General features: G+C 46.3%; 1 protein-coding gene across 2 annotated transcripts in view; it reads right to left on the bottom strand.

Annotated features, from left to right (window-relative positions):
* The window catches only part of gak (cyclin G associated kinase), a 215,773-nt gene extending 201,157 nt beyond the window's left edge, over positions 1 to 14,616 (bottom strand). Inside the window, exon 1 of one of the 2 annotated variants that reach the window (XM_072517104.1) lies at positions 13,796 to 14,616. In XM_072517104.1, coding sequence (XP_072373205.1) covers positions 13,796 to 13,934 — 139 coding nt within the window. In that variant the 5' untranslated portion in view covers positions 13,935 to 14,616. The remainder of the gene's footprint in view (positions 1 to 13,795) is intronic. The other variant, XM_072517103.1, reaches the window with a different exon arrangement.
* Between the last annotated feature and the right edge of the window lie 12,102 nt (positions 14,617 to 26,718).

Genomic DNA, 26,718 nt, shown 5'->3' with positions numbered 1-26,718 from the left:
ACGGACATTAGATCAAAGAACTTGGAGGGAAGAGAGGTGGAGAGGTTTAGACAGGGTATTCCAGAACTAACGGAATTATCTGATGAAGACACCACCATTGATGGAATGGTTAAAAATAGGGGACACTCGAGAGGCCAGAATTAGAGAAACTCAGATATCTCAGAGCGATTCGGGGCCGGACAAATGTACAAAGATAGGTATTGATGGGGCAAGGCCACGGAAGAATTTGAAAACAAGGATGAGAAGTTTATAAATCAGCGTGTTGCTTAACCAGGAGCCAATGTAGATCAGCAAGCACAGGGATGACTGGTGAATGGGATTTAGTGCAAGAGAACACAAGCAGCAGAGTTTTCAATGACATCTCATTAACTCAGAGCATGGTGGAGGAGGGGGGGTTTCAGACTGGTATGCATTGCAATAGTGAAAGCTGGAGCCACCAAAGACATGGGTAATGGATTCAGCAGCAGAGGAGCTGAGGCAAGGGTAGATTCGGGCAATATTATAGAGGTGGAAATAGGCAGTCATAGCAATGGCACGGATGTGTGGTCGAAGGTTCTTCCCAGGATCAAATATGATACCAAGGGTGCGAATGTCCTCAAGACAGTTACCAGGGAGAGAGATGGATTCACTGGCTAGGGAACTCAATTCATGGCAGGCTGCAAAGACAAAATCTTCCCAATATTTAGTTAGACCGAATTGCTCCTCATCCAGTAGTGGGTGTTGGAAAAGCAGTCTGACAATTTAGTGATGGTGGAGAAATCGAAAGAGGTGGTTGAGAGGTACAAACTGATGCTATATTGTTGGATGACCTCGCTGGAGGGCAGCATCTAGATAAGAAATAGGAGGGTGTCCAGGGATAGATCCTTGGGTACACCAGAGGTAACGGTGCAGGAACAGGAAAAGAAGCCAGTGTTAATGTTTCTCTGGCAATGATTATGTAGAAGAAAATGGAATCAACAGATGTAGTAATGGAGATAATTCAGAGACTGTGGCATCCTTTAAGAAAAGCTAAGAAAGCAGAGGAAGATACAGGACTATTAGGAAAGTACAGGGGGGAGATTAGATTTGGATTTCTCTTGCAAAGAGCCAGCACGGCTCTGTGAGCTGATTGGCCTCCTTCTGCACTATGTGGTACTATAGTACATAATAATAGTCTTTATTATTGTCACAAGTAGGCTTACATTAACACTGCAATGAGGTTACTGTGAAAATCCCCTAGTCGCCACATTCCGGCACCTATTCAGGTACACAGAGGCAGAATTCAGAATGTTCAATTCACTAACAGCACATCTTTAGGGACTTGTGGGAGGAAACCGCAGCACCCGGAGGAAACTCACACAGACACAGGGAGAACATGCAGACTCCACACAGACAGTGACGCAAGCGGGAATCGAACGTGGGACCCAGGCGCTGTGAAGCAACAGTGCTAATGACTGTGCTACATGCCGCTCCACTGGAGCATGAGACTCAAACCTAAACTGCAAAACAGCTTTTTTTAAATGTTTGCATATGATGCAGATCATATAAAAGCTGAACAACTGTGGAATGTTTGAATTACAAAGCAGCTCATAAGCTTCTGATGGCCATCCATTCCACACATAGAAATGAATCGCACTTAAATTGTACAGTAGCTTTCAATGTAAAAGTGTTGACATCTGCTTTAAGCAGCTGTACAGTATTGCTTAGATGAGATGAACTTTGAGCACTTTTTAAAAAAATATCTCAATGCCAAGTTACATGTAAAAGTACAGACATATTAAAAACAAATACATAACAAAGAAACTCTCACCTTGACACTCTAATATGTCAACCATTATCACACCACAGTCCAGATTTCCTAGTCCAGAGACATTTTGTTTTGCAGGTTCACCTGGCTACAGCCTTTATTTTTAAAAATGTACCTATATTTGACAGGTCATGAGTCAGTTCATCTTCTGGTCTTTGCCATTTGGTTGACTGTAATGAAAAGGCACAATCTAATTGTTGGCCATTCAACCAACAATGTTTTTTCTAAAAGATTGTTTGTATAACCACAATGGTTGCTCTACTCAGTGTCATGTTCCTGGAGACATGGATGAAGGTTTAAAAAGTCTGCAAAATATTATTTTAAGGATTGGAAGAGCTGTGCCATGTTACATGATCCCACCTAGCCTCAAATGTTTGGGTTAGGGAAGGAGAAAAATAAATCAAGCTGGAGATCCCGCTCCTGGTTGCTTTACAGCAGTCCTTGCTGGAGTGAGTGTGTGTGTGGAAGTCAGGCTCGATGTGACGTTTTCCTTTCTCTTCTCTCACCAATCCAATAGCTAATTATCAAGGCTCACACACAAACATTAGGCTGTCAGACAAGACACCATAGGGTGGGACCAGCATCAACAAAATTCTAGCCCCAGAGGAAGCCAATGCCTTCAGGAGAGTAGGGTATTCAGCTAAGAATTGTGTGTCTAAACATAAACAGGGCCCAGTTTAGCTCAGTTGGCTGGACAGCTGGTTTTTGGTGCAGAATAAGGCCAACAGCGTGGATTCAACCCCTGTACCAGCTGAGGTTATTCATGAAGGCCTCACCTTCTCAACCTTGTCACTCGGCTGAGGTGTGGTGACCCTCAGGTTTAATCACCACCAGTCAGCTCTCCCCCCTCAAAGGGGAAAGCAGCCTATGGTCATCTGGGACTATGGCGACTTTACCTTGACTTCGAAAGAGTCATTCCTGCAGTCAGCTCTCCCATCTCAAATTAGATTTCCTCTCGTCCTCAAAGTTTCACTTCAAATTAATTCTGTAACAAGTTAATCAAGCTCCGCTCACAAAATCTAGCAAAGGCGCATGCTCCTTGCTTATCAGGTCTCAGCATAGCGATGATCAAACAGAGGTCCAAGCTGCCCATGAATTACTCTCATGATTTATATCGTTATCCATCACTTTTCTTCCATAGGCTCACTGGAGGACAATGTGTACAGGAAAACAGGTCTCTCTTTTACAATGTCAAATCTAATACAATCAGTGATGCAGCCCATAATTAATGTAAGGCAGAGCAGGAAATGTCCACAGTGTGTAGGAACTGGAGTAGATCATTCAACCCCTTGAGTTTGATCCCCCATTAAAAAGATTGTGACCAGCCTGTGCTATTCATTCACACTTGCTCTGTATTCTTTAATAGTCTTATCTAACAAAAAAAATCACTCAGTTTTAAAAATTTGAACTGACCAAGCATTTTGATGATGGATTTCCACTACCCTTCGAGTGAAACAGTGTTTCCTGATTTCTGGCCCCCTTTGTTCTTTATTCCCTCAACAGAAAGAATGTTTTCTGGCTATCTATCCCATTGAATCCTTTCTTATTTTAAACACTTCACATAGATCACTCTTCTCGAGGTTCATGTAACCGGTTCTCATTTTACCCTTTAAGCCTCGCTATCCTTTTTATAAATCTGTGCTGTAACTGAGCAACGTGCAATCTCAGTGAGGCATTTGCATGGAATAAAGTTCATAATTCATTCATGCAAAATATAATTCTCCCCTTGACTGGAAATTCTTTATTAGTCCTTCTTCATTGACATGAAGTTGATCCTGTTCACCTGCATGTTTGCATCAATGCTGCATCTCCATATTTACCAGCAAGGACAAGTGCTCATTTAACAAGTGGAAAAATACGTAAAAAGCTGAGTCTTTAACATCAATGCAAATCCAGAGGTCAGGTCATTTACATCGGAGAGCCTATCAACAGTAGGAAAACTATTATGTCAAATTATATGATATTACATTAACAATGAACTTCAGTTTCCAAATCATAATTCCTTTCATGGTACTTGAAAGCTTAACAAACTACCTTTGTTCAAATGCAAGTGATTTATTAACTCTCACTTCAATTAATCATGTCTGTTTTAAAATTAACTGCATCCCCTTTCACTCCATGCTACTTACTGGAGGAAATATTTTCAGATTTAGACAACCTCGTGGTAGAATTACTGTGAGATTCTCCTCTACGTTAGTTCAAGTACAGTATTGTTTTTAGAATACAATATTCTTAATCTAACTGGCCACCTCACTCATGCCAAAATCTTCAGCATGCAGTCCAGCACTCTGTTTCTCCATTGATTGCAATCTCACATTGCAACTTAAACATTGCTCTAGCCAAACTCAAGTTGCTAATGTTTTATTTTGTTTATTTTTTTAAAATTTAGAGTACCCAATTCATTTTTTCCAATTAAGGGGCAATTTAGCGTGGCCAATCCACCTACCCAGCACATTTTTGGGTTGTGGGGGCGAAGCCCACGCAAACACGGGGAGAATGTGCAAACTCCACACGGATAGTGACCCAGAGCCGGGATCGAACCTGGGACCTTGGCGCCGTGAGGCCGCAGTGCTAACCCACTGCACCACCGTGCTGCCCCCTAGTTGCTAATGTTTATCTCTCAAGTGTATAATCAGAGCTACATTCTTCCGGCAGCATAATGGATGGGATTCATGGCCGCGTCCGCCCTGCGACCGGAGAATCCGCCCGAGGTCAATGGGCTTCTCCATCGTCCGCATATCGCCCATGGCATTTTTGCAGCGGGTGGGCAAGAAGAATCCAGCCCAATATGTTCAACAAATGGCCCCTCATTTGAGTAAGCTGTCACTCAGTTGGTAGCACTCTTGCCCCGAAGTCCCATTCAAGGGCTTGAGCACAAACATCTGTACTAACTCCCTAGTGCTGCAATAAGGGAGTGACGCACTGTCGGAGGTGTCATCTTTTGGGTCAGATGTTAAACCGAGGGCCTGTCCTCCCTCACAGGTGGAAGATAAAGGTCCCTGGCACAACCTTTTTAAAAAATCTTTATATTCAAACACAATTGTCATATAACAAACACAGCAACATCCCAATCCCATCCTATTCCCAAAATGCAGCCCCAACCCCCTCAGCCCCCCATAAAGAAACCAAATCTTAACCCAATTAAAATGACAAAGATAATGCTACCCCCTCAGACAGCTGACATAACCTGAAAAAGGAGATGAAAGGCTGCCACCTCGAGTAGACCCCTTGTACCGAACACATCATGGTTAATTTAATCTTCTCTAGGTTCAAAATATCCATCAGGTCCCTCAACCAAACCGAGGCCCTAGGCGGCACTGAGGATCTCCACCCAAGCAGAACTCGCCATGGGCAATTAGCAAGGCGAAGGCCTTCGTCCCCGTCTGCAGCACCGGCGAGTCCGGTAATCCAAAAATGGCCGCCAACAGCTCCTCCAAAATCACCCCGAGTAGGCAGAGTTTCAAACGTATTGCCAACACCTTCGCCAAAAACTTAGTGTCAGCATTTAACAAAATAGGCCAATACAACCCACATTCCATGAGATCCTTGTCCTTCACTTGGAATATTGTGTCCAGTTCTGGTTGCCTCATGTGAAGGATGTGGATGCTTTGGAGAAGGTGCACAGGAGATTTACCAGGATGCTGCCTGGACTGGAGGGCATGTCTTATGAAGAAAGGTTGAGGGAGCTAGGGCTTATCTCACTGGAGTGAAGAAGGAAGAGAGGTGACCTGATAGAGGTGTACAAGGTGATGATAGGCATGGATAGAGTGGATAGCCAGAGACTTTTCTCCAGGGCAGAAATGGCTGTCATGAGGGGACATAATTTTAAGGTGATTGGAGGAAGGTATAGGGGAGATGTCAGAGGTAGGTTCTTTACACAGAGAGTGGTGGGTGCGTGGAATGCACTGCCAGCAAAGGTGGTGGAGTCAGAGTCATTAGGGACATTTAAGCGACTCATGGACAGCAATAAATTTGAGGGGTGCAGGTTAGGTTGATCTTAGATTAGGATGAATAGTCAGCACAACATCAAAGGGCCTGTGCTGTACTGTTCTATGTTCTCCAGGATCAAGGAAATTAATATCTGCATCAGAGTGACCAGCAACATCCCGGGTCCAACTGACCAGCAAACTGTTTGTAAAATTCAAAGGGGAACCCATCCGGACCTGGTGCTTTGCCCCACTGCATTAACCAAATACAACTCATGATCTCCTCTAGCCCTATCAACGTCTCCAATCTCTAGCTTTCTCTCCTGCTTCAGCTCTGGGAAGATCATCCCATCCAAAAACTGCCTAATTTATGAGCCCTCTACTGGAGGCTCTGACTCATACAGCTCATGGTGAAAGGCCTCAAACACCTCATTAACTTTCTCCGGGACAGAAACTATCCAGCCACCCAAGTCCCTGACCTGCACTAACTCCAAGGAGACCGCCTGCCACATCAGCTGGTGGCAACTGGCCTTCTCCCCATACTCATAGAAAGTCCTCCTCGAGCAACGCAGTTAGGTCACCACCTTTCCCATTGACAACAATTCAAAATCCATTTGCAACTTTTTCTGTCCATCAATAACTCCAGCACAGGGCAATCATGTACTGACGGTCCACCTCAAGAATGGAGTCCACCAGTCTCTGCCTTTCCAGCTTCATCCCTATGCACCTTAAAAGAGATTATCTTCCCTCCCTAACAACTACCTTCAGGTCTTCCAGAGCATGGACAAGGAGACTGCCTCATTCTTGTTGAACCCAACATAATCCCCAATGGCAAAGGATACCCACTCACAAAAACTCTTATCCATGAACAAAGCTGTGTTCAGTCTCCATTGGCGTCGCTGAGAGCAGCCCAGCTCCAACATCAGATCCACAAAATGCGGAGCGCGGTCCGATATAACGAGTGCTGGGTAATCCGTCCCCCTCACCTCACGGAGCAGGGACCTACCCACCACAAAGAAGTTAATTAAGGGAGTAGATCCAATGGACATGAGAAACTCCTTATCCCTCGGAAACTTCAACCTCCACTGATCTGCCCCTCCATCTGATCCATGAACACCAATAATTCCTTTGCCATCCCTGATCGATGCTGAGACTTGGGACTCGACCAAATCAATTTAGGACCCAAAACACAATTGAAGCCCCCCACCCCACCCCACTCTGGGATAAATGCCAGCCTCTCTAATGAGATAATGAATGCTGTGTCATCCCAGTTCGCTGCAAACTCATTGTCAAACACCACAGGAGTGGCCCCCAGCGACCCACTGATGATCACGTACCTCTCACCTGAGTCTGCTAATATATTACCCACAGAAAAAGCCACCCTTTTATTCATCACCCCCCCCCCCCTCAATCACACCCTCACCCGCTTCCTGGCACTATTTTGAAGAGCAGTTATCCCCAGTATCCTTCAATCAAATTAACAAAAAAAATGATGATCTGATCATTATCATATTGCTGTTTGTGGGAGTTGGTTAGGCGCAAATAGATTGCCGCATTGCCTGCATTATATGACTAAGATTCAAATTGGCTTTGAAGCATTTTGGGACATCCATTGGTGAAAAGCACAAAATAAATGCAAGTCTTTCTTTTTTCTTTTAGCTTCGATCTTTTGTATATTTGTATAACATTCTCCTCTAAGCGCATTTTCTCCCGACACAATTTGGCCGTACATATAAATCAATTCAACATTCTAAGTATAAGCAATAACAAACATTGTGAAAAGTATAATACCAGGCAAGTTTTTTTAACCTCAAAGCTTTTCTGTACATCGCCACAGAAACGCCAATGGCAGTGACGACTTCATATTAATATGCATCCTTTGGCCTATATATAATTTAGTTAACACATACATGCTCAGATTTCACGATCAGCACTCACCACTGACATCAGAGAAAGTTACCCACAAAAATAAAGCAATCTTTATGGCATGGATTTCCCTTTTCATGATTTTAATTTAAAGCTAGTGCCAAGTCAAGGGGATCCCCAGGCATCCACCAAATGGCATAAAGCAACGAATTACACTGAAGCAATCAGGAAATAAAATGAACTGAATATCCTTCAACTTAAATTACATTTTAGTGCACTAAATAAGTCACATACACATGGGATTTAGGTGGAAGCTGAATATCAAACCTTTCTAAAAAAATTTTGACATGTGTTTTTTTTTATTAAAAATAGAGAAATGTGACATTCCACAAATGTAAAATTAGTTTTCCGATCCAGTGAGGCTACTCAATAGTAATTATGAACTTATTACTTCATCTATTACAAGCATTTTTACACCAAGACAAATAGCATAAAAGGGCAGCCCCTTGGTAGACCAGCTCCCGATTACTCGGAGCCTCCCCTCCCCTACCTGCAAGCTCATGCATTGGCTTTGGCGTTTGCGGAGGTAAGATATTAGAATGTCTGGAGGACCAGAACCCAAGAATAGAGATTTTACTTTCTTCTCAGAACCCCCATCAGTCACGCTAGAATTAACTATTTTTTCGTACCTAGAATGATACTAATTTTCATCTCCTCTTGTTCTATAGATAGTATCGTAATCTCTGGTCACGTTCCAGTCTTTTATTTGAAAATTTAGAGCACTCAATTCTTTTTTTCCAATTAAGGGGCAATTTAGCGTGGCCAATTCGCCCACCCTGCACATCTTTGGGTTGTGGGGGTGGAACCCACGCAGACATGGGGAGAATGTGCAAACTCCACGCTGACAGTGACCCGAGGCCGGGATCGAATCAGGGTCCTCGGGGCCGTGAGGCAGCAGTGCTAACCACTGTGCACCGGGCCATGTTCCAGTCTTTCTGGAATTTTTGCTCGAGGGCTCCTTTTCCCCCCGGGTCTAGATCATGGTGGTTTGACAGTTTGACAGCTCCTTGCTCAGGGATATATCTTTCACCACCGATTTCAGGAAGGAGTTTGACTTTTTCTACTCAGTAAACTTGACTCGTGATATTATTCCTTCCATCCTATGGGAGATTTGTAAGGCCAATGCTAGGGGTCTGGCTATTTTTTACATGGCTAAAAGGCATAGAATGCTGGAGAGCCAACATCGACTGGTGGTCTGTGTGGCTGAAGCTGAGGATGGGTATAGGAATGCCTCTAGCAATTGTTGAAGGAAGTTAATGCAACAAAGGTGGTTCTTGATTCCTTATTGTCTCAGCAGGCGGAGAGAAGCTTAAAATTTTCAAGGCACAAACTGTATGAGTTTGGGAATAAGCCGAGTAAGTACTTAGCCTGCTTGACTAAAGAGGCGGCAGATACTAGGGCTATCCCCCTGGAGTATGGTGGGGGGTGGGGGGGGGGATTTGGTGGGTGGGGGGGGGGGGGGGGTTGGTTACGAAGACAGCAAAGATTAATGGGGCTTTTAAGGATTTCTCTGCGGAGTTATGCAAGTCAGATCAGTCTGATAATGTGATGACAGGTATGGAACATTTTTCGCTTCCCTTCATTTCCGGAGGTTTCAGAGTCAGCGTTTGGCCCTTAGATGAGGTAGTTGTGTCCATTAGGGAGCTTGAGCCGGGCAAGGCCACAGGACCGGAAGGTTTTGGGTTTTGGCTGCGAGTTTTATATGACTTTTTCTAGACTCCACCTTGTCTGAGCCCCTCCTGCTCGTGACACTACCACCCCCCCCCCCCCCTCCTCCTGAGCCATTCCATTTTGTTTGCCTTAATCTCTCACTACATGAGGGTGTGCGACCTGAACTGTACTTATATGGCCTTATTCCCCCCCCCCCCCCCGCAATCTGTCAATTTGTTTTTGGATTGATTAGTTGGAATTAAAAATTTTAGCACTAGTTCCTTTAGTATATGGTTCCAAATTTATCCTGTCTTACTCATTCCTATATATGCATTAATTCTTGTTCTGTATGTACCAGTTTTGCACTGATAATTACTATTTTTGTTACTTTGTTGCAGTAATTGTTAACAAAAAGATATTTTAAAAAGGGCAGATTTCCATCAGTTCAATGATTTCAAATTGATTGCAGACCAGGGGACTTCAATATCGCACCCGATGGCAAAGTATAAAATGACTGACAGCAACTTCAGGACTTCCACACTTAAATAGTTCTGTGTGGACCCCAGAAGTTGCTGTCAGTTTCAGAGAGGGAATAATGACAGACTGATAGTTTCGCAATCATTACTACAGCAAAGCCCAGGCCAGTATCTGCTAGATGCATGAACAACCAACAAGCTGCAAAACCCAGGCAACTGAATGAAAATCAATATATAAACGCTACATGGAAAGGTTACAAAATAAATCACATGAACAAAAAAGGAACCAGAGATAATCAGAAGCCTTTGCTAAGTTAGTTGATCTAATATGGGGCAACAGTCGGAAAATTTGCTAAGGTTCTCCCTGTTCACTCCCTATAAATCCTGTTGAAAATGCCCATTTGGGAACATGAGTTGAGCAAAGTTTCTGTGTAGCCAGCTGAGTGAGGTGTCAAAGGTCAACTGGCATCCATGGGATCACAGATCAGGAATGAATGATCTTCACGGTGAATAACTGAAGAGTAGGGAAAACTAAAGAGAAACTTGAGGAGGCACAAAGAAAAGTTGGTTCTCAAACACAGCACAACGTTATTCAGAATCCAAACACATCACAGGCTTCAAACGCATTACTGCACCACTTCTACAAGATTACAATAGTGCCAACATAAATTCCACTCAACTCTGCACCCAAAATGGTAAATAAATACTTTTTTAATAGCAGCTGACAAATTATGTGGATTAGATGCTAAAAACTATAAAAACATTCTCCAAACCTGTACAAAAAGCAGGTAGAAATTATCATGATGCAATTACAGGAACTGACTGCTAGTCACAGTTTCCACAAAAGAGGTGGGATGGTGGAAACCAAAGTTTACGCAAGAGGTTAGAAGGAAAACCAGAAACAGCCCCCGAGACAAACTAGGCATATGGGAAGAAGGTTGGGAGTGAGCAATCAACATAAGATTGCAATGTCCCCTGAGATTTTAGGGGTTGAATATTGTTCCTTCAGTTACATTGACTGTATTCATACAAAGGCCTGCCAGTGGGGTCTCTCTCCATATCCCCCTTGGAATCTCCCACTGTAGGCCAACAACCACCCCACACACCCCAACAAGTCCATTAAGACTTCCCACATCAAAGGCTTATTACTGGACTCTGAATATTCATCCACATCTGGACGTTACTGATAACTGATTATTATCCCACCCAGGACCACAGTGACAGTGAATATGTCCAAACGCAGGGATTCTTTAACACTGAATATCCCCCCACCCCAGGGGATCACTGACAGTGAATATCCCCCACCCCAAGGGATCACTGACACTGAATATCCCCCCGCCCCTGGGGATCACTGTCACTGAATATCCCCCCGTCCCAGGGGATCACTGACACTGAATATCCCCCCACCCCAGGGGATCACTGACACTGAATATCCCCCCACCCCAGGGGATCACTGACACTGAATATCCCCCCACCCCACCCCAGGGGATCACTGACACTGAATATCCCCCACTCCTGGGGATCACTGACACTGAATATCCCCCACCCCATCGCAGGGTATCATTGACACTGAATGTCCACTCCACCCCCCCCCCTCCCCCCGGGGATCATTGACACTGAATATCCCCCCACCCCTGGGGACAACTGACACTGAATATCCCCCCCCACTTGACACTGAATATCCCCCCACCCATGGGGATCATTGACACTGACCATCCCCCCACCCCAGGGGATCATTGACACTGACTATCCACCCCCCACCCCCCAAACTGGGGATCACTGACACTGAATATCCCCCCACCCCCAGGGGATCACTGACACAATACCCCCCCCCACCCCAGCGGATCATTGACACTGAACATCCCCCCCCCAGCCCAGGGGATCATTGACACTGAATATCCCCCCCACCCCCCCATGGATCACTGACACTGAATATCTACACCCCCAGGGGATCACTGACACTGGATATCCCCCCACCCCAGGGGATCATTGACACAATATCCCCCCCACCCCAGGGGATCACTGACACAATATTCCCCCCACCGCAGGGGATCATTGACACTGAATACCCCCACCCCCAGGGGATCATTGACACAATATTCCCCCCACCCCCAGGGGATCACTGACATTGAATATCCCCCCACCCTACCCCAGAGGATCATTGACACTGAATACCCCCACCCCCAGGGGATCATTGACACTGAATATCTCCCCATCCCCAGGGGATCACTGACATAATATCCACCCCACCCCAGGGGATCATTGACACTGACCATCCCCCCACCCCAGGGGATCATTGACACTGAATATCCACCCCCCCCCCCAGGGGATCACGGACACTGGATATTCCCCCACCCCATGGGATCGCTGACACAATATCCACCCCACTCCAGGGGATCACTGACACTGACGATCCCCACACCCCAGGGGATCACTGACACTGAATATCCCCCCACCCCAGGGGATCATTGACACTGAATATCCCCCCACCCCAGGGGATCATTGACACTGAATATCGCCCCCGACCCTGGGGATCACAGACACTGAATATCCCCCCACGCCCAGGGGATCACTGACACAATATCCCCCCACGCCCAGGGGATCACTGACACAATATCCCCCCCACCCCAGGGATCATTGACAGTGAATATCCACCCCCCCCGGGGATCATTGACACTGAATATCCCCCCAACGCCTGGGGATCACTGACACTGAATATCCCACCCACCCCCAGGGGATCACTGACACAATATCCCCCCCCACCCCTGGGGATCACTGACACTGAATATCCCCCCCACCCCCAGGGGATCACTGACACTGAATATCCCCCCCACCCCTGGGGATCACTGACACTGAATATCCCCCCACGGCCAGGGGATCGCTGACACAATATCCCACCCACCCCAGGGGATCATTGACACTGACCATCCCCCCACCCCAGAGGATCATTGACACTGAATATCCACCCCCCCCCCCCAGGGGATCACGGACACTGGATATTCCCCCACCCCATGGGATTGCTGACACAATATCCACCCCACTCCAGGGGATCACTGACACTGACTATCCCCCCACCACTGGGGATCACTGACACTGAATATCCCCCCACCCCAAGTGATCACTGACACTGACGATCCCCACACCCCAGGGGATCACTGACAGTGAATATCCCCCCACCCCAGGGGATCATTGACACTGAATATCCCCCCACCCCAGGGGATCACAGACACTGAATATCCCCCCACCCCAAGTGATCACTGACACTGAATATCCGCCCACCCCCAGGGGATCACTGACACAATATCCCCCCCCACCCCAAGGATCATTGACAGTGAATATCCACCCCCCCCCCCCCCCCCCCGGGGATCGTTGACACTGAATATCCCCCCAACGCCTGGGGATCACTGACACAATATCCCACCCACCGCCAGGGGATCACTGACACAATACCCCCCCCCCCCCCAGGGGATCACTGACACAATATCCACCCCCCCACCCAGGGGATCATTGACACTGACTATCCCCCCACCTCAGGGGATCATTGACACTGAATATCCTCCCCCCCACCCCGCCGATGATCACTGACACTGAATATCCTCCCCCCCACCCCAGGGGATCATTGACACAATATTCCCCCCACCCCCAGGGGATCACTGACGCTGAATACCCCCACCCCAGGGGGATCATTGACACTGAATATCCCCACCCCAGGGGGATCATTGACACAATATTCCCCCCCACCCCAGGGGATCATTGACACTTAATACCCCCACCCCCCAGGGGATCACTGACACGGAATACCCCCACCCCCAGGGTATCACTGACACTTAATACCCCCACCCCCCAGGGGATCACTGACACGGAATACCCCCACCCCCAGGGTATCACTGACACTGAATACCAGCACCCCCTCCCTCTCCCCAGAAACCTGCGTCTATCTGCCGCCGAAGCCCCGGGCTCTAGGCCGGATCGGCTCCCGTGCCGGTGCCGGGTTTTCCTGCCTTGCTGTGCCCGGACCGCGCAACACTCACCCTCGGCGATGACCCGCTTGATCCGCAGCTTCACGTCGCCCAGTTCCACCGTCTGCCCCACAAAGTCGTTATGATCGCGGCCGGCGGCTAGGCCCGGCGAACCGGAGAGGAAGTCGAAGGCCGACTGGAAGATAGACATTGCGGTAGGCGGGGGGGGGGGGAGTTGGAGGCTGGAGGCCGGGGGCCGGGGGCCGGGCTCGGCGAGGCGGCGGGCCGGGAGCACAGGATTGTCACCCGGAGCGGACTCACTGACTCGACTCCAGAATCCCGCCGCGATCCGGATCAGGCGGAGCCGTTTCCGCAACAATCATCACCGGCACAGGGGAGGGGCCAGAGCGAGAGAGAGAATGTGACAGGGAAATAGAGGAAGGGGAAGAGAGAGAGAGAGAATGTGACAGGGAAATAGAGGAAGGGGAAGAGAGAGAGAGAGAATGTGACAGGGAAATAGAGGAAGGGGAAGAGAGAGAGAGAGAGAATGTGACAGGGAAATAGAGGGAGGGAGAGAGAGAATGTGACGGAAATAGAGGGAGGGAGAGAGAGAATGTGACAAGGAAATAGAGGGAGAGAATGTGACAGGGAAAGAAAGAGAGAATGTGACGGAAAAAAGAGACTGAGAGAGAGAATGTGACAGGGAAATAGAGAGAATGTGACAAGGAAATATAGAGTGAAATAGAATGTGAAAAGGAAATAGAGGGGGAGGATGTGACAGGGAAAAAGAGAGAAAGAATGTGTTAGGGAAAGAGAGAGAGAATGTGACAGGGAAATAGAGAGAGGCAAAGAGAAATTGAGACAGAAGTAGAGACAGTGAGAATGTGACAGGAAAATAGACAAAGAAAGAATGTGACGGAAATAGAGGGAGGGAGAGAGAGAGAGAATATGACGAGGAAATAGAGGGAGGGAGAGAGGGAGAATGTGACAGGGAATTAAAGGGAGGGAGAGAGAAAATGTGACGAGGAAATAGAGGGAGAGAGAGAATGTGACAGGGAAATAGAGGGAGATAGAGAGAGAGAATGTGACAAGGAAAGAGAGGGAGAGAATGTGACAGGGAAATAGAGGGAGGGAGAATGTGACAGGGAAAGAGATAGAATTTGACAGACAGGGAGTGAGTGTGACAGGGGAAAAAGTGACTGAGAGAGAATGTGACAGAAATAGAGAGAGGGAGAGAGAGAATGGGACAAGGAAATAAAGAGAGAGAATGTGACAGGGAAATAGAGAGAGAGGGAGAATGTGACAGGGGAAAAAAGAGAGGGAGATAGAGAGAGAGAATGTGACAAGGAAATAGAGGGAGAGAGGGGGAGAATGTGACAGGAAAATAGAGGGAGGGAGAATGTGGCAAGGAAAGAGAGATAGAATGTGACAGGTGGAGTGAATGTGACAGGGGAAAAAGAGACAGAGAGAATGTGACAGGGAAATAGAGAAAGGGAGAGAGAGAATGGGAAAAGGAAATAAAGAGAGAGAATGTGACAGGGAAATAGAGAGAGAGGGAGAATATGACAGGGAAAAAGAGAGAGAAAGAATGTGTCATGGAAAGAGAGTGAGAATGTGACAGGGAAATAGAGAGAGGCAAAGAGTAATTGTGACAGTATTAGAGACAGTGAGAATGTGACAGGAAAATATATATAGAGAGAGAATGTGACAGGGAAATAGAGAGGGGGAATATGACAGGGGTGTAGAGAGAGAAAGAAAATGTGACAGATAGAGTGAGAGAATGTGACAGGGAAATAGAGAGCGAGCGAGAATATGACAGGGAAATAGAGAGTGAGCATGTGACAGGGTAATAGAGAGAGAATGTGACAGAAATAGAGAGAGAATGTGACAAGGAAATAGAGGGTGAATGTGGCAGGGATGCAGAGAATGAGAGAATGTGGCAGGGAAATAGAGAGAATGTGTCAGGAAATAGAGAGAAAGGGAAAATGTGACAGGGAAATAGAGAGGGAGAGAGAATTTTTTAAAAAATATTATTGTCACAAGTAGGCTTACATTAACACTGCAATGAAGTTACTGTGAAAAGCCCCTAAGCCCCTAGTCGCCACTATCTATTCGGGTGCCTGTTCGGGTACTCAGAGGGAAAATTCATAATATCCAATTCACCTAACATTCACGTCTTTCAGGACATGTGGGAGAAAACCGGAGCAGCCGAAGGAAACATAGATACATAGAAGATAGGAGCAGGAGGAGGCCTTTTGGCCCTTCAAGCCTGCTCCGTCATTCATCACAATCATGGCTGATCATACAACGTGCAGAGAACGTGCAGACAGTGACCCAAGCGGGAATCGAATCTGGGATCCTGAAGCAACAGTGCTAATCACTATGCTACGGTGCTGCCCTGTGACAGCAAAATGAAAATGAAAATGGCTTATTGTCACAAGTCGGCTTCAAATGGACTTACTGTGAAAAGCCCCTAGTCGCCACATTCCGGTGCCTGTTCGAGGAGGGTGGTACGGGAATTGAACTGTGCTGCTGGCCTGCCTTGGTCTGCTTTAAAAGCCAGCTCTTTAGCCCTGTGCTAAGAGAATGCCGTGGGAAATATAGATGGAGAGAGGAAAAATGTCAGGGAAATAGAGAGAGAGGGAATGTTCTGGGGAAAGAGAGCGAGAAGGAGTGATAGTGACAGCAAAATAAAGAGAAGGACTGGAATATGACATGGAAATCCAGAGAGAGAGGGGGAGAATGTGACAGCAAAATAGAGAGAGGACGAGAGTGAATGTCTCAGGACGATAGAGAAAGAGAATGTCAAATAGCCAGAGAAAGAATATGACAGAGAGTAAATGTGACAGGGAAACTGAATGAGGGAAAGAGTGCCACTGAAATGGAGAGAGAGAATGTCACAGGGGAATGGAGAAAGAGGGAATGTGACAGGGAAGTAGAGGGAAAGAGAGTGAGAGAATGCGACAGGTAAATAGAGAGAGAGAATATGACAGGGAAATGGAGAGAGAGGGAAAATGACAGGGAAGTAAAGAGAAAGAGAGTAAGAGAATACGACAGATAAATAGAGAGCGAATGTGTCAGGGAAATAGATAGATAAGGAGAATGAGGCAGGGAAATAGCGAGAATGTGACAGAAATAGATAACGAGGGAGAATATGACAGAGAAATAGCAAGAGAAAATGTGGAAGGGAAATAGGGAGAATGTGACAGGGAAATAGAGAGAGAGAATGTGACAGTAAGTAGAGAGAATGAGAAAGAATGTTTTAGGGAAATAGAGAGAATGTGACAGGGAAAATGGAGAGAGGCAGAATGTAACCGGGAAATGTAAATAGAGAGGGACAAAATGTGACAGGGAGAGAGACAGTGAGAGAAACTATGACAGGGAAATAGAGAGAAGAAATGTGACAGGGAAATAAAGTGAAACACATAATATGTCAGGGAAATAGAGAGAGGTGGGGGAATATGATAAGGAAATAGAAAGAGGTGCTGGGGAAATAGAGGAAGAGGGAGGAATAATGACAGCCAGAGAGATTAAGACTGTGACAGGGAAATAGAGAGAGTGAATGTGATAAGGAAATAGAGAGGGAGAGAATGTGACGGAAATAGAGAGAGAATATGACATGGAAATAGATGCAGAAAATGTGACGGTGAAAAGAGGGAGAGAGACGGTATGTGACAGGGAACTGGAAATAGACAGAGAGGGGGCATGTGACAGGGAGAGAGAGAATGTGACAGTGTAAGGGTCCTTTCTGTTTGTTCCCTTATTTTCTCTTTTATTTTGCCATTCTTATTTTTGATCCAAGGATGATTAATGGACCAGTTTCGTTAAGGCAAGCAGCAGAATTCAGAACTTAAAGGAGAGAACACTCTGCTGGTATAAACAGGAGTTGCAGACTTGTCAGCACCAGAGAGAGATGGAATGGGACTGGGTTTGATTGATTGTCTAGTAGCAATGAATTGGCCTAAAAGGCATTCTGCCCTGTAACAGGTGGTGATTGAATCCTATCCCAGTGAAATGATTTTCAGAGTCCCACAGAATTTCAGTATGATCCTGACAGCACAAAGACTAGAACCTGCTATCTCCAGGAAGCTTGTGAATGCTGTATTCCTCAAACTGTAGCCTCAAACTGTAGAGAATCTGGGTGAATGAATCTATAGAAAAACTATTGTAGGCTGCAAAAAAAGACCAAAACCTGCTATCTCTCTCTAGGAAAGCTGTGAGTGTTGTATTTATGAAACTACAGAGGACTGAACAAATCTACAATAAAGACTTCGAACTGACAGCAAAATTTGAAGAGGACTAAAGTGCTAAAAAAAAAAACACCATCTGAAACAAAGACTCTTTTTTCCTTTTACTTATGATTTTTATCCCTTTCCACCCCTCTGTGTTTGTCTGTCTTGTGTGGGTGGAGGGTGGGAGGCCAAGTTAAAGTGGGGAGTTAGGTATTAGATAATAGTTAACTAGTTGTATTTGCTGCATATTTCATTATAGTTTTTGTTATAAATAAACAGTAATTGTGTTTACATTTACAAACCTGGTGACTGTAATTATTAGGCAGCCAAGGGCCAAACATTTCTGGCATTTTTCGAAGAATTGTTGGTTAATTCACTTGTGCTGTGACTCCGGGTCAAGTGGGGCTGGAATTGACCGTGCCCTAGCCCAGGGTGTTGTAACATAATTTGTGGGCTCGGAGGGCAGCACGGTGACGCAGTGGGTTAGCATTGCAGCCTCACGACGCTGAGGTCCCAGATTCGATCCCGGCTCTGGGTCACTGTCCGTGTGGAGTTTGCACATTCTCCCCGTGTTTGCGTGGGTTTTGCCTCCACAATCCAAAAATGTGCAAGCTAGATGGATTGGCCCCGCTAAATTGCCCCTTAATTGGAAAAAATGAATTGGGTATTCTTTTAAAAAATAAAAAATAAAAATTTTAAATAAATAAATAAAATTATTTTGGGGCTCGGGTCTTGGATCTTTGGAACAGTAGACAGCAAAGTTTTGGTTACAGTATAAATTAAACAGAGCCAAATTCCTATGACGGTGATATGCTGAGTGGTCGCACACACACTGACTTCCAATGGTGCGCTCGGTTTTCGTCTCTTTCTGCCCGATGCAAGGGTGTTATTTTTGGAAGAGACAAGAATGATTTGGTAGTATATAGTGTTATGGACCAGGGTTTAGAAAACTCCAAAGTATATCATGGAGTTCACCTAATCCACAACTGGTTATAGATTTTGGTTATAAGGAGCATAAGGGCCTACATTTCAGGTGTTATTAAACAGAGGCCTTAAGCACTTTTAATCAAAAAACAGGAAAACCCTTTTTACCAAAACAGTAGGTTTGAATTCTTTCCAGAAAACAGTTATCACTTTTAAATTATCAAGTGATCTGGACACCTTTTAACATGCAGAGAGAGAAGAGAAGCCTTCTTTGCCGGAATCCAGCTCCCAACTGTGAAACGAAAGTAAAACTCAGAGCCACTGCCAGCTCCGAGCTCAAATCGAAAGTAAAAGTCAGAGCCACAGCCCAGCTCCACCCACACAGTGACATCACTGAAGCCATCTGATAAGCACACATTTCTTAATGGGACACTCCCATGACAAAAGATCTCCCCATTCATGTAATGTCCAGCAGAAGCAGTTCCAAGCAGAAGTCAGGCAAGGGCGCATCGACAGAGTCTGGAGCTCTTTGAGCCCCAGCACTGGACAACATGGTGTTAGAGGCTTCTGCTGAGGCTGGGGCCCCTCAATGGACAATCGGAAAGTTGGTTAGCTTCCTGGCCGATTAATTAGGAAGCAGCAACAGGAGATGACCGAGGATATACAGAAGATAATGGAAGGGGCTTTGACCCCCAATCCGAGCGACCAGGGAGAAGTTGGACCGGTGGATGGAGGTACACGAGGAGACAATGTTGAGGTGGTGCTCTCCGATCATTATGATCGGATTGCCTCATTGGAGGCAAAGATGATGGTGCTGCCAGAGGAGCGGAGGGTGCTAAAGGTCAAGGTTTACTCCAGAAGCAAAACATAAGGATCTTCGGGCTACTGGAGAGCTCTATCTCCACGGACTATATGTCCAAGATGTTCAGACACTTGGTGTGGGAGACTCCTGCATTGAACCGTGCCCATAGATAACTGAAGCAGAAACCCAGATCGGAGGAGCCACCTCGGACGGTCATAGTCATGTTCCATTCAATCCTGGATAAGGAACAGGTCCTAAGCTGGGCAAAGGACCATCGGGACTGTAGGTGGGAGGGTCGTGCCATCAGAATATACCAAGATCTTGGCACAGAGCTGGCAAGAAGACGTGCAGCGTTCAATAATTTTAAGGCTGCGCTGTACAAGAACATTGTGAGGTTTGGTGTGGTGTACCCAGCTCGTCTCTTGGTAACCTTTAAGGACAGGGACAATTATTTTGATGCGTCGGAAGATGCAAACATATTTGTCAGGAAGCATGGACTGGGAATGAACTAAAGTGATTGAGGACTAGAGTTTTTTGTCGGTTTCTGGTTAAGTCTATCTGTTCTTGTATCAGCTAGGGGATTTTTGGAATTTAGGATTGTGCCTGGGCTTGTTGGTGGGTGTTTGTAAGGGGCAAAGTTAGGGATTATATATTGTACTGCTGAGCATTGTAGTTTGGGGGAGCGGGACTGGGTATCGTTTCTTTATGCTCTAGGGTTCTGTGGGGGGGTGCAGCAGACCCACTGAGGTTTCTGAGAGATAAGGAGTTTTCATTTTTTTCTCACATCCTGTTCTACTCCCAAATAGATTTCTTTGTGGTGAGTAGGTCCCTTTTCCAGGGGGTGAAGGAGGCAGGTTACTCGGCGATCATTATATTGGATCACACTCTGCATTTTGTGGATTTGTTGTTGGAGCGGGGTCGCTCTCAAGAGACCCTCGTGGAGATTGGACGCGGGGCTGGCCGTGGATAGGAGATTTTGTGAGCGGGTATCCTCTGCTATGTTAAGTTTAACAGGAATGAGGCGGTCTCAGCGTCCATGCTCTGGGAGGCCCTGAAGACGGTGGTTAGGGGCAAAATAACCTTGTTTAAGGTGCATAGGGATAAGTCAGAGAAGGTGGAGAGACAGAGGCTGGCGGACTCCATTCTCGCGGTGGACTGCCAGACCGATTGCCCCAACGCCAGAATTACTGCCGATCTGAAAGAAGTTGCAAATGGAGTTTTGAGTCGTTGACAATGGGGAAGGCGGTGACCCAGTTACATCATTCGAGAGGGATGTTCTATGAATATGAGGAGAAGGCCAGCCGTCAGTTGGCTCACCAGCTGAGGCAGCAAGTAGCTTCCCAGGACATTGTACAGGTCAGGCACTCGGTTGGCAGGGTTGTTTCTGCCCCAGAGAAGGTGAATGAGGTGTTTTGGGCAGCACGGTAGCGCAAGTGGATAGCACTGTGGCTTCACAGCGTCAGGGTCCCAGGTTCGATTCCCCGCTGGGTCACTGCCTGTGGGGAGTCTGCACATTCTCCCCCTGTCTGCATGGGTTTCCTCCGGGCGTTCCAGTTTCCTCCCACAGTCCAAAGACATGCAGGTTAGGTGGATTGACCATGCTAAATTGCCCTTAGTATCCAAAAAGATTAGGAGGGGTTATTGGGTTATGGGGATAGGGTGGAAGTGAGGGCTTAAGTGGGTTGGTGCAGACTCGATGGGCCGAATGGCCTCCTTCTGCACTGTATGTTCTATCGTAGGTTGTATGAATCAGAGCCCCAAGTTGGTGACTCATCAATGCAATAGTGTTTTGACGGGTTGACCTTCCCAGAGGTGGAGCAGGCGAAAAGGCAGAAGTTAGAGGTGCCAATTGGGCTGGAAGAGATCATGAGTTGTATTTGTGTAATGCAGACAGGTAAGGCGCTGGGATCGGATGGGTTCCCCATTTAACTTTATAAACCATTTGCAGGACACCTGGTCCCTCTAGATATTTTCAATGATTCCATATCTCGGGGGATGTTACCGTCCACACTGACACAGATGCCAATTTCCTTGATCCTGAAGAAGGACAAGGATCCCATGGAATGTGGGTCATATCGGCCTGTCTGCTTGTTAAACACTGATGTTAAGTTGTTGGTGAAGACGTCGGCAATGAGGCTGGAACCCTATCTACCCGAGGGAATTTCGAAGGAATGGATTTATGAGGGGCTGGCAGTTGTCAGCCAATGTCAGGAGGTTGTTAAATGTTGTGTTGCTGTCAGAGGTGGTCATTTTGATTGATGCGGAGAAAGCGGTTGACAGGGTTGAGTGGGGATACTGCTTTGAAACCTTGGGGCGGTTTAGCTTCGGGCCTAAATTTGTGCCATGGTTTAAGTTTTTGGTCACGGCCCCCTCCGCAAGTGTATGTACTAATTCCCTGAGTTCGGGTCATTTTTAACTGGGCAGGGATACAAGACAGGGGTGCCCATTGTCTCCATTGCTGTTCACATTAACAATCAAACTGTTGGCCATTCATTGAGGTTGTCTTTTTTAAAAAAAATTTACGGGATGTGGGTGTTGCTGGTTCGGCCAGCATTTATTGCCCATCCCGAGGTGCCCTTCAGAAGGTGGTGGTGAGTTGCCTTCTTGAAACTCTGCAGTCTCTGAGGTGTAGGTGCACCCACAGTGCTGTTGGGGAAGGAATTCCTGGATTTTGCCCCAGCGGCAGTGAAGGAACGATGATATATTTCCAAGTCAGGGTGGTGAGAGACTTGGAGGGGAAGCTCCAGGTGGTCGGGTTTCAACGTATCTGCTGCTCTTGTCCTTCTAGATGGTAGTGGTCGTCAGTTTGGAAGGTGCTGTCTAAGGTACCTTGGTGAGTTACTGCAGTACATCTTGTAGTTGCTACAAACAGTTGCCACTGTCCGTCGATGGTGGAGGGTTGAATGTTTGTGGAAGGAGGAGCAATCAAGCGGGCTGCCTTGTCCTGGACGGTGTTGAGCTTCTTGAGTGTTGTTGGAGCTGCACTCATCCAGGCAAGTGGAGAGTATTCCATTATACTCCTGACTTGTGTCTTGTAGATGGTGGACAGACATTTAGGGGTCAGGAGGTGAATTACTTGGCGTAGGATTCCTAACATTTAACCTGCCCTGGTAACCACAGTATTAATATGGCTAGTCCAGTTCCGTTTCTGTTCAATGGTAAACCCCAGGGTATTGATTGTCTACCAGGTGGAGGAGCATAGAGCGCAGGGGGGAGGGAGCATAGGGCGTCCTTATATGCGGATAATCTGTTACAATATATTATGGACTCTCTCTCCAATGTTAGGAGGATAATGGAGCTGCTCAGGATGTTTGGTTCTTTGTCAGGGTACAAGCTAAATCTGAGTAAGTGCAAAACTTTTCCGGTGAACCCCCCGGGGAGGAGTTCTGATCTGGGGAGGCTGCCGTTTTGTCCAGCCAAGACTAATTTTTGATATTTGGGTGTCGGAGTGGCCCATGACTGGGCCACGCTTCACAGACTAAACTTGTCTGGTGTGGTGGATGGGTTGAAGGGCGACTTGAAAAAGTGGGATGTCCGCCCTCTGACCTGGCAGTAAGGGTACGCACATTGAAGATGATTATTCTTCCGAAGTTTTTGTTTTTGTTCCAGTCTTACTTCGAAGGTCATAGCTACCTTGCGGATTTGGAATCAGTTTAGACAGCATTACAAGCTGGGTTCCATGTCTCTTCCGGCTCCGATCTGTAGAACCCATAGGTTTGTCCCATCTGGATTAGACTCATCATTTTAAAAAAAATTTACAATACCCAATTAAAAATGTTTTTCCAATTAAGGGGCAATTTAGCGTGGGCAATCCACCTAACCTGCACATCTTTTTGGGTTGTGGGGGTGAGACCAAGCAGACACGGGGAGAATATGCAAACTCCACACGGACAGTGACCCGGGGCCGGGATTCGAACCCGGATCCTCAGCGTCGTAGTCCCAGTGCTAACCACTGCGCCACGTGCCGCCCGGTTAGACTCATCATTCAAGGCATGGGACGAAGGAGGGCTGGAGAGGTTTCGAGATATGTTTTTGGAGGGTAGGTTCTCCGGCCTAGACGAGCTACTGGAGAAGTTTCAGCTCCATGGGGAATATATTTAAGTACTAGCAGATGTGTGATTTTTTTGTGCAAGGATCTCCCTTTATTTCCTCTGGTGCCATTGCCCTCGCTTACTGATAGGGTCCTGGCCATGGGTGAGCTATGTATGTTTCTATGCAGCGTAAGATCTCGATGGTTTATGGACGGTGTTGGCGATGATGGAGGCTCCGCTGGAGGAGGTAAAGAGGAATTGGGAGAAAGAGCTGTGTTTGGTCCTGGAGGGGGGAATGTAGAGGAAGGCTCCGCATAGGATCAACTTCACATCCTCATGTGCAAAGTTAAATCTGATCCAGTTTAAGGTGTGTTCAGGGCACACTTGACTAGGGCATGTATGAGTGGGTTTTTCCTGGGGGTGGAGGATAGGCGTGAGCGATGTTCTAGGGGACTGGTGAATCACAAGCACATGTTTTGGTCCTGCTCAAAGCTGGTTAGTTTTTGGCACTCCTTTTTTGATACGTTATCAGGGATTTGGGGCTTTCACATGAAGCCCTGCCCATTGGTGGCCATCTTTGAAGTGTCTGGCTCATCATGGCTGCAGATGGGAACTAAGGCGAATATCTTAGCCTTTGCCTCGCTAATAGCCGGAGGCAAGTTCTGTTAGTTGGAGGTCCCTGGTACCACCTAAGACCTCAGCTTGGTTGGGGGTATTTGATGGAATTTCTACATCTAGAGTAGATTAAGTATACTTTGAGGGGATCCTCCATTTCTAAGGAGTTGGTTACTGTCAGCAGTTAGGGGGAGAGGAAGGGTTTGTCTTCTTAGTTGGGATAAGGGTTCACTAAGGTTTTGTTTTCTTTATAAGGAAGGGGTTCAGGGGGTCAGGCTTGGTGTAGTTTAGGGATAGGATGGGGTTGGGGTTCTATTCTCGCTGGATGTGTTTGTTGTAATGAAAATTCTGCTTGAATAAAATATTTTTTAAAAAATTAAACATCATCAGGTTTGTAGTGATATAACAGGATGGCTCTGGAAGCTGATCAGGGTTGTCTTAAGGTGGACAACTTGTCTCTAATTTATTTAAAATAACTTTGAAAAGTCAAACTAGTCAAATTGGCAGTGGAATTAAAATTAGAGGTACCAGCTAGAGCTAGGAAGGTGGATATAACTGACACGATTGCTCAACATTTAAATTTGAAAGAGATGCTCGGGGAGCCCACGAAGTAATGTAGCATCAAGGACATTTTCTGATGGGGAAATTGAGCTGGAGAGAATTCAGTTGCAGTTCGAGCATGAAAGGGAGATGTAGAAAAAAGAACTGGAGATTGAAATGAGGTGGTTGGAATTAGAAAACAAGGAAAAAGCAAAAGAGAGACACTTTCACCTTAAAGCATTGGAAATTAGAGGGGAGCTGCCAGAAATTAGCGGGGAGCTTAATCTTAGAATGGAACCCAGTGGCGATTTGTTTACATTTATTTAGGCCCCCCCCCAAAATTCAAAGAGAAAAGGTAGAAATGTTTTTTAGGGTTTTTGAGAAAATAGCAACCCAAATAGAGTTGCCAAGAGAAAAGTGGACATTACCCATTTCTCAATGATGTAGCCAAACCCATAACTATTTTATGGAACACAGGGGCTACTCAAACTCTCTTACTGGAGCTGGACTTGGTTTTCCCTCCAGAGAGCTCATGAAAGCTTAGGTAATAGTGAGTGGGATAGGTGGAGATTATATACCAGTTCAATTGTATAAAGTGTAAGGATCCTCCTGTTTAATCCCTGTCTGTTCCCCTTTCCCATTTTAATTTTTGTTCATCTTTTCAATTATCGTCAGTTTTTGGCTATCGATGCCTTTAAAACCAAGCAGTTTACCATTAATCTGAAAACAGGAAACCCCAGCAGGTTGTGCTGTTTGATCCGACATCAGTAATGACACATCATGATGGATTGGCTGGTGGCCAATGAGGTGTTTTAAATTGCCGGGCCCCTTGCTGATACTCAATGCTGATTGGTGCTGACAATTCTGGAATGTTCTGCAGAGCTAGGAAGGTTTGATCTTGAGTTTCAGTTTTAAACATCCGGCAGCAGATCAACATCTATGCTGGGGCTCTCTCCAGGAAAACGGATATAGCCAGCTTTTCCTCTCTATCCAGCTTGTGAGTGTTTAATTCCTGAAGGCAGAGCTGGGGGGAATTATTTTGATTTATCTCCCTGAAAGGTTAACAGACCTCTCTAAAATCTCATGGAAGCTGCCTCTCTGATCCTCTGTTTTTCCTCAGTAAAGCTAGGGGACTCAAATTCTGTTGAGTCTGGAAACCAGTTACGTTTAAACCACAGGCTGAAGCTGGGGAGTAGGTGAGAGCATGAGCCTTAAGCATCAAACTGGTCTGAGGCTGTTAAGGCCCAGGATAATATAAATTAAAATGACTTCCCAGAGGAAACCCTACTGCCTGAGAGTTCTGACTGAATACCACTTCCACGAGATCCTCATTAGCAAGCCACCCAGTGGTTTCAATCACTCCGCATCCTGGGAGGACAGCCTGTTGGAATGACCTTAACACCTCGAATAAGGACACTCTTCTCTCTCTTTTCACCCTAATCCCTCTTATTCTTCCCTTTTCTCCTCCCTCTGCGTGTGTCCACCTTGTGTGTTTGGGTAGAGGGTGGGACGGTAAAAGGGGTGAGTAGTAGATTAGCTAGCCATTTTTCTGTTATAATCATTGCATGTTTCAACCCTATTTCTATCATAAATAAACAGTTGTTGTGGAATTGACCGTGCACAATGTGACAGGAAAATAGAGAGAGGGAATGTGACAGGGAAATAGAGAGAGACATAATGTGACAGGGAAGTGGATGGAGAGAGGAAATGCAACAGGGAAATAGAGAGAGGGAGGAGAGGATAATGACAGCAAAATAGAGAGGGGATGTAATATGACATGGAAATCCAGAGAGAGAGAGGCAATGTGATAGTGAAATAGAGAGCGTGGGAGAGGGAATGTGCCCAAGAAAT

The sequence above is a fragment of the Scyliorhinus torazame genome, chromosome 9, assembly GCF_047496885.1.
Source record: "Scyliorhinus torazame isolate Kashiwa2021f chromosome 9, sScyTor2.1, whole genome shotgun sequence".
In the NCBI taxonomy this organism is placed as follows: domain Eukaryota; kingdom Metazoa; phylum Chordata; class Chondrichthyes; order Carcharhiniformes; family Scyliorhinidae; genus Scyliorhinus; species Scyliorhinus torazame.
Note: the sequence above shows the minus strand (reverse complement) of the source record. Positions and strands in the feature narration are given on the sequence as shown.